Genomic DNA, 7,483 nt, shown 5'->3' with positions numbered 1-7,483 from the left:
CCCAGCACTTGTTCTTGGAATTGGCTTTCCATTTGCTGGTGGTGGAAGAAGATTGGTCATAAGATAGTCACACATATCGAGTTTTCTTGAAAAAGACATGATAAAAATGTGAAAAAAGAGTTGGCCAATAACAACAAAAAAAAATATCGTGTGTATCTTAAAAAATTGGCAAAATAAGCAAGACAAAAAAAACATTTTTTTTTGCATCTTTCTATAATTTGGCCATGATGAAAAGAGCACTATGAAAGCAGCTAATATATAGAAAATAAATTGAAAAAAATAAGGTATAGAAGATTGATTGAAGAAAACGCATGGTGCATAGATCAAATTGGAGGCAATACAATTGGTTTCCCCTCAAAATACGCTAAACTTGTGTTTCTCCTTTCCAAACTAGAAAAAAATGGATGACTTCTAAATTGTCTCCCTGTTGCTTTTCCACTCCACGACACAATATCTTGCCTCTCGTGCTCCCTAGCTCACCCGCTTGTTGTCTTGCTCTCTCTCCACCCCTCGCCATAGCAGCTTGCTAGGGGATGTGGCCCCCTACCTTTATTAAACAAAATGAGCTATACAACAAAGAGGGAAAGGATAGCAACAGAAAAAACTGCTATCCTTCAGACACAGTATAACCAAAGGCTGACTCAGCTCTTCCAAAAAACAACTGTCTTAACACTAGATACAGGAAAACACTAAAAATCAGTGTAGGTTAGCCTGCACACAAAAAACGTCCCTCCACTCCTTGACGTAGGAAGTAATGAAGGATCCGAAATCAGCCGTAGGATGATCCCTTTCAATCTTGACATTGTAGTGGAAATCTTTGACAAGCATGTGGAACTCCGACCATATCCTACTGTCGTCATAATGTTGTTGTATCCTCTGGACAAGGGCTTCGATCCTAGTGTAGATAGTAACACAACCGCCATACTCCTTATGATACCTGAACAACTTTTCCATCACCTCCAGCTCACCAGCGAGTACACTGGCCCTTGGATTCAACAATATAGCCATGCCATTCACTCCATCACTGCATAAGAGTTTCCAGCAACCCTCAACTTCTCAGCGATTTCGGCTTGTGTGACCTCAAAGAAAAGCATATTAGAAGGTTCTCTACACCTGGCAGAATAGATAAGATTGGAAATGGCCCAAGTACAGACAGTGCCTTCTGATTCCTTGGTCCATTTGATACCCTAGAAAGTGACCACACATGTCGACCATATTTCTTCTTTAATATTAATGGCTGCACTAGGTTTGTCTTCATTCGTCAACTTATTGCGATGCCACCAGATTCGCCAGCAAAAATAGGGAATGTGATTCTCCAACACGCCCTCAGGCACCCGTCATGCACCTTCTTATGCATCCACTGTTTGATTTCAAACTGGAAGTTGCGAGTGGGTGAATAGATGACGCCGAACTTGGCCGAGATTCATTCCCAAATTTCTGGCTACCTTGCAATGGAGGATAACATATTGATTAGTTTCTTCAGTTTTCCTGCAAAAAAGACAACAGTTAGCAAGTTGGAAACCTAGCACTTTGATTCTGTCTAAAGTGGTTAATCTGCCCTAGCTAGCAAGGAAGCTGAACCAGCATGCACTAGATGAAGCTTTTCCTTGCCAAATGTATTTCCTCCAGCTCTCTCTCTCCCTGGCTGCCCTAGTATGATCGAGAATGTCTCCAACTCCAATACAAGTTTGATGGTTGTCTTCCAAACAACCTGGTCAGCTTCATTAGATAGAGGGATAGAGTCTATGTTGCCAATGAGGCCTATGCACACTTCCTCAATACCATTCGTGTCTCTCCTGCTCAAGAGCACCTTAATTTTAACCGAGATATTGAGTTCCCTCGCAATATTAACAGAACTATCCCCACTAATCCACTGGATAAGTGGGCTACCCGGACAAGGATCGAGCCAGAAACGACAGCGGCTGCCATCCCAAGCTTCCACTCTGTCTTATCTTGTATATGTCTCCAGCCCCAGCTACCTCTAATTGACCTATTATGGGTCTAAAGACTATTCTTTTGGAGGTACTTATCCTTGTTTACCTTGGCCCAAACGCCATCATCCATCAAGATTCTGCTACACCTGTTAGCCAACAGCGCGTGGTTCAAGCCCTCCACTTTGTATAGGCCAATGCCCCCAAGATCATAAGGGTTGCACAGTCTAGCCCAACTGATGTGGTGGATATGCCGAGCAGACTCACCATCATTCCAAAGGAATCGTTTGCATATGTTTTCAAGTTTTATTAATTCTACGAGAAGACAGAAGACCATCATCCAAGAGTGGGGGAGGGTAGACAACACATATTTAATAAGGATGATACACCAAGCAAAAGAGAGAATGCAAGCTTTCCATCCCGCGAGCTTACTTTCCATTTTGGTAAGCAGTGGACAACACATGTCCTCAGTCAGTCTACCATAGAAAAAAGGTACTCCAAGATATTCAGCTGGAAGGGAGCCCATCGGCCATTGAAGGATGTTGTTGAGATCCTCTACCCTACAATCTAGAGTTTTGTCTAGGAAGACAACAGATTTTTCTTTGTTCACTTTCATACTAGCGAACTTCTCAAATTGCTCTAGCATCTCTTTAATGGCACAAGAGGAGCTTATAGAAGCCTTAGAAACCATGAGAACATCGTCTGCATACATAACAACTCATGTCTCCTGAGAAGCATTTCAGATCTTGAAAATTTGGATGTTCTTGTTACAGACCTCCACTTGAATATGGCGATTGAAGATTTCCATGACTAGAATAAAAAGGTATGGGGACGTTGGGTCCCCCTGTCTGAGTCCTTTAGAAGCAGTGAACTTGTCCCCCAAGCGACCATTAATCATCATCTCGTACAACACTGAAGAAACACATTTCATCACTAACTCTATCCATCTGGGGTGAAATCCCAGCACATGCATGTTATTCTGTAAAAATTTTCAAGAAATCCTATCATATACCTTCGAAAGATCCAACTTAAGAAAGCAACCCCCTTTCGACCAGAAATCTTTAGAATTAGCAATCTCATTCGCCCATAAAATGTTGTCTTAAATTTCCTCCCTTTAGAGAAAGCAGCTTGGTTCCTTTGAACCAGTCTCATGATGACATCCCTCATCCTGATAACTAGTATTTTGGCAATAATCTTATAAATGGTGTTGTATAAGGATATGGGCCTGTAATCCTCAACCCTGATGGCATTCAGGTTTTTTGCTATCAAGCAAATCATTGTATGGTTAACACTTCCAACAAGTTTAGTTTTCAGGAAGAAATCTTGCACAGGTGCAACCACATCATTTCCTATGATGCTTCAACAATCCTTGTAGAAATAGTTCGAGAAACCATCTGGGCCAGCAGTACTATCCTTGTCAAGACTCTTGACCTCCATAGCTATCTCCTCTCTCATGATTGGTCGTAACATCCATTGGTTCTCTTCATTGGTAACCATGTTGCCATCTATTATACCTGCAAACAGATCTCTAGAAGCTACATCAAACCTCAAAAGCTGCTGGAAATGAGAGGTACAAGTCTGCAAGATATTGGTCTCCTCTGTATGTATTTCCCCATCTACTTTGATTACCTTGATATACTGCTTAGCCTTACGACAGTTGGTCATGATATAAAAGAAATATGTGTTTTTGTCCCCCTCTGTGAGCCATCTAACCTGAGACCTTTGCTTCCACAATACTTCTTCCATACAGAGGGCATCATTGAGCAAACCTCTAACCTCATACTCCTTTTTAGTAGCTCCCCAATCCCCATTTTCAACGAGAAGCCTGCTCTGGTCTAGGCAAAGACAAAGGTTCTCAATCCGGCTCTCTAGCCGACCAAACTTCTCCACATTCCATCTCAACAAGGCAACTTTAACTAACCCTAGCTTCTTAAGGAGTCTGATCATGGGGAAGCTAGTGACATTGAAGCCACATTCCTTCTTGACTATATCCCACCCATTTGAATCCATGATCCAAGGCTTGAATAGCCTGAAAGGACAATGACCCTTGTTCAGTCTGCTATTCGTGAACGTCTGATATACTAAGAAGCTGTAATCAGAAGTGAAGGAAGTAGAGACCTTGATCGTTCCATTACCACTAAACTCGAAGACCCACTTATCGTTCACAAAACACCAGTCAAGTTTACACAACACAGTATGTTGCCCCGTTATGATTAGACCACGTAAATTTCTTGGAGGGATCTTCCACTTCAAACAACGACAACTGGTAGGAGACAATGAAACTATTAAAGGCCAGTGAAGATCTAGCTAGAGGAAGAGCTACCGTTTTGTTCTAGCTACCCGTCATCGCATTGAAGTCCCTTATAACCATACATGGGCCATTGATCTTAGAGACCACTACCTCAAGCCTAATAAGGCTCTCCAGCCTATCTACAAGCCTCGTAGGCAAGTAGATACCAAAAATAATAGTTTTCCTGCCATCACGAAGGTCCTTCAAACACATACCAACCCAATAGGTGTCCACAATATAACTAAGAACCTGCATAACATTCTAATTCTACCCCTACCATTAAGTACATTATCGTTAGACAAAAAGTCATACTCAGTAAGTTGTTCATAGTAGCATGCAACTTATGAGAATCAACCATAAAATCAATATACCAGCTAAATTTTAATCACCCACAATTTTCATGAATTTATTGACCAACTTATGGAACTTTTTGTTTTTGAATGATTGTTCAACCTTATTAACTCAAAGAAATGTAAATCAATCCTAACATTCGACTAAATTTAAAAACAGAACCACTAATCAAGAAGATCAACAACAAGTTTCAAGGATCCCTTAACAAGAACACCACACCAAATGCATACCGATGGTCATCATCATGAACCTTGCCATGAACATCATACAGCCATCCATGAGTGCATCATAAGCCTTACCATGAAACACCATACCAAATGCATTCCATGTTCATTATCATGAACTTCAACATAAAATACCATGCAGCCACAAATTTTAATGGCTCCATCACTACAAGTCCACATCATAAACCACCAAACCGAATACATTCCATGGCCATCATCATGAGCCTTAACAGAAAATGTCACACAAACGTGAAAACCAAATGCTATTGAGTGAGCACGTTGCATCGGGAGCTTGACAATGCATATCATGGCCATCACAACAGGGCTTAACATGAGTAAAATCATACAGGTATGCTGTTCATGGACCATAGCTGCATACGACTCTCCATCACGAGCCTTACGACAAACACCATACCAAATGTATATAGTAAAATCATACAGGTATGTTGTTCATGGACCGTAGTTGCATAAGACTCCATCACCAGCCTTACGACAAACACCATACCAAATGTATACCATGGTTATTGTCACGAACCTTACCATGAATCATATACCATCATGACACCGTCCGCGTTGGTTCTCTTTTTGATAACAGCGGTGATGAAAAGAAGAAAAAAGAAGAAGAAGAAGATGAGAGAGAGAGAGATGCACCTTTTTTCATATGTGAGCCCTGTTCCTTGCTTGTTGAAGACGAAAGAGGAAAGCGTCCCTTCACTCCTAGAGAAGAAGCAACAGATGTGAGAAAGAATCTTCTTGCGCAGGGGAGGAGGCCTCCCTCTTCCTTGCTTGTTGAAGACGTGGAAAGGAATGGGAGGGGTAGTGTGGGAATAAAAAGACTCTTCCTCTTCCCTTCCTTTCCTTTCCTTCTGAATCCATCTGATTTGGGAGGGATTGGATTTACACTACACAATCCCTCCCTTTCCTTTCCTTTCATTTCCCTCCCCTCACAACCAGACACACTTTCTTCATTTCCCTCACTTTCCCTCTTTTCTAATTAACCAACCAAACGAATGAGGGATTGCTCAATCCCTCCCTTTCCCTCCTACCAAACAGGCTGTAAAATTATCACAGCCTACCTACTGTCACTGTTTGTTAGAAGTAGTACTCCGTATACTTGTTAAGCTAGAGGCTGAAACTAATGTGCAGTACTCCGTATACTTGTTGAGCTAGAGGCTGAAACTAATGTGCATTTTATATATACTGACACGCACCAATTTGATATATGAAACTGTTTGCATCAAGTTAATTTGCTACCTAAAGAAGGTGTTGGCTTCTCCATTCTAAGATGCCTCTATGTGCTGAATTTTCCTCTTAGAGATGAAGGAATCTACCATAGTTCATCAGCAAGTTGAGACTGTTAGTTTTCATTATCTAAATTTAATTTGTTGCTTATTGTTTAAATTTTTTGGTATTTGGAGTGCTCCAGAAAAATGAGGTTTTGTTTTGAAATAGGAAAGAAAGGGATTCGCCCGTCGGTACGAGGATTGACCGTTTCCAATGCCTTTACCATGGATAATCAACCCAAGGGCTATGTTTATCATTGATGCATTTCGTTTTAACTTAAACATTTTTTTGATTCTATATGCAGTGTTGAAAAATATTGAAAGTTTGAATTCAAACTTTTAAAAAGATTCTTAAAAAATTGCTTGAGAATGTGAAATATTTTGGAAAAAACTAGAATTGATAAATCTTTGTAAATATCATTTGAAAAACTTGAAAATCATTTTAGTGTTCTCTTAAGACTTTAAGTAGGTTTGAGATTTTGCTCTAATTAGGTTACCACCTAGTTAGAGTTTCATCTCATCTTGCTTAAGTTGTTTTGGAGATGTAATTGTGCTCACAAGTGACATTAAGTGAATGTGGATGCATGAATGCATTCACCCTATATGATTAGAAGGATATAAAATATTTCTACCACAACATTCATCTAAAGTCATTCCTACCACAACATACATCTAAGATTTTTGTAATAAATATTTTTGATAAAAAGAGAAAAGTTTTTGAAAATGGAATGGAGTTGTAGACCCTCAAGCATGATTCCAATATTGGGTCATTACTTGATTTTGGTCTTAGTTAAGTCGGCAAATAAAAAATTAAAATCTTAAATGATAAGAGAAAATATTGAAAGAATTGAAAAGATGAAAGACTTGATCCCAAGAGAGATATAGAGAAAGAGAGAGAAAAAGAGATCTTGAAAATCATAAAATCAAATATTTAAAATGAAGAGAGATATGTGTGTGTGTGTATATATATATATATTTATTTATTTATTTATTTATTTATTTATATTTATATATACATATGTATATATGTATAGGTACGTATATGAAACCTTGTGAAAATGAAACTTAAATCAAATAGAGAAGAGAATATCATTTTAGAAAGAGATAGAGATTTAAAATGGAATACACGTATATATATTTATATATACATATATGAGAGTTTGTAAAAGGATATGTTAAATCATAAAGAGAGAAGGACAAAGAAAGATATTTATGTGCACACATACGTATATAACATGTATATACGCATATGTCTTCATGAATATTAAAACCAAAAAGTGAATTGAAAATAGCCGACTTCAATTTTTGATGTAGGCCGGAGAAGAATTTAGGCTCATGCAAGAACCTAAGTTAAGTCTCCAAGGCGGTATTAGAGGAGTTTCTTTTGAAAATATTTTAAAAAAT

The 7,483-nt window shown here is 39.0% G+C and overlaps 1 protein-coding gene across 1 annotated transcript; it reads right to left on the bottom strand.

The window, feature by feature from the left end:
- Positions 1–3,290: 3,290 nt before the first annotated feature.
- LOC116266690 (uncharacterized) lies at positions 3,291–5,111 on the bottom strand. The gene is made up of 3 exons (XM_031648002.1): positions 4,992–5,111; positions 4,333–4,422; positions 3,291–4,085 (listed from the first exon to the last, which is right to left on the bottom strand). Exons 1-3 carry the CDS (start codon positions 5,109–5,111, stop codon positions 3,291–3,293), a joined length of 1,005 nt encoding a protein of 334 aa, XP_031503862.1.
- Positions 5,112–7,483: the final 2,372 nt, after the last annotated feature.

This window comes from Nymphaea colorata, chromosome 13 (genome assembly GCF_008831285.2).
Source record: "Nymphaea colorata isolate Beijing-Zhang1983 chromosome 13, ASM883128v2, whole genome shotgun sequence".
Classification (NCBI taxonomy): domain Eukaryota; kingdom Viridiplantae; phylum Streptophyta; class Magnoliopsida; order Nymphaeales; family Nymphaeaceae; genus Nymphaea; species Nymphaea colorata.
The sequence above is the reverse complement of the archived record's forward strand: the minus strand, read 5'-3'. Positions and strand labels throughout refer to the sequence as shown.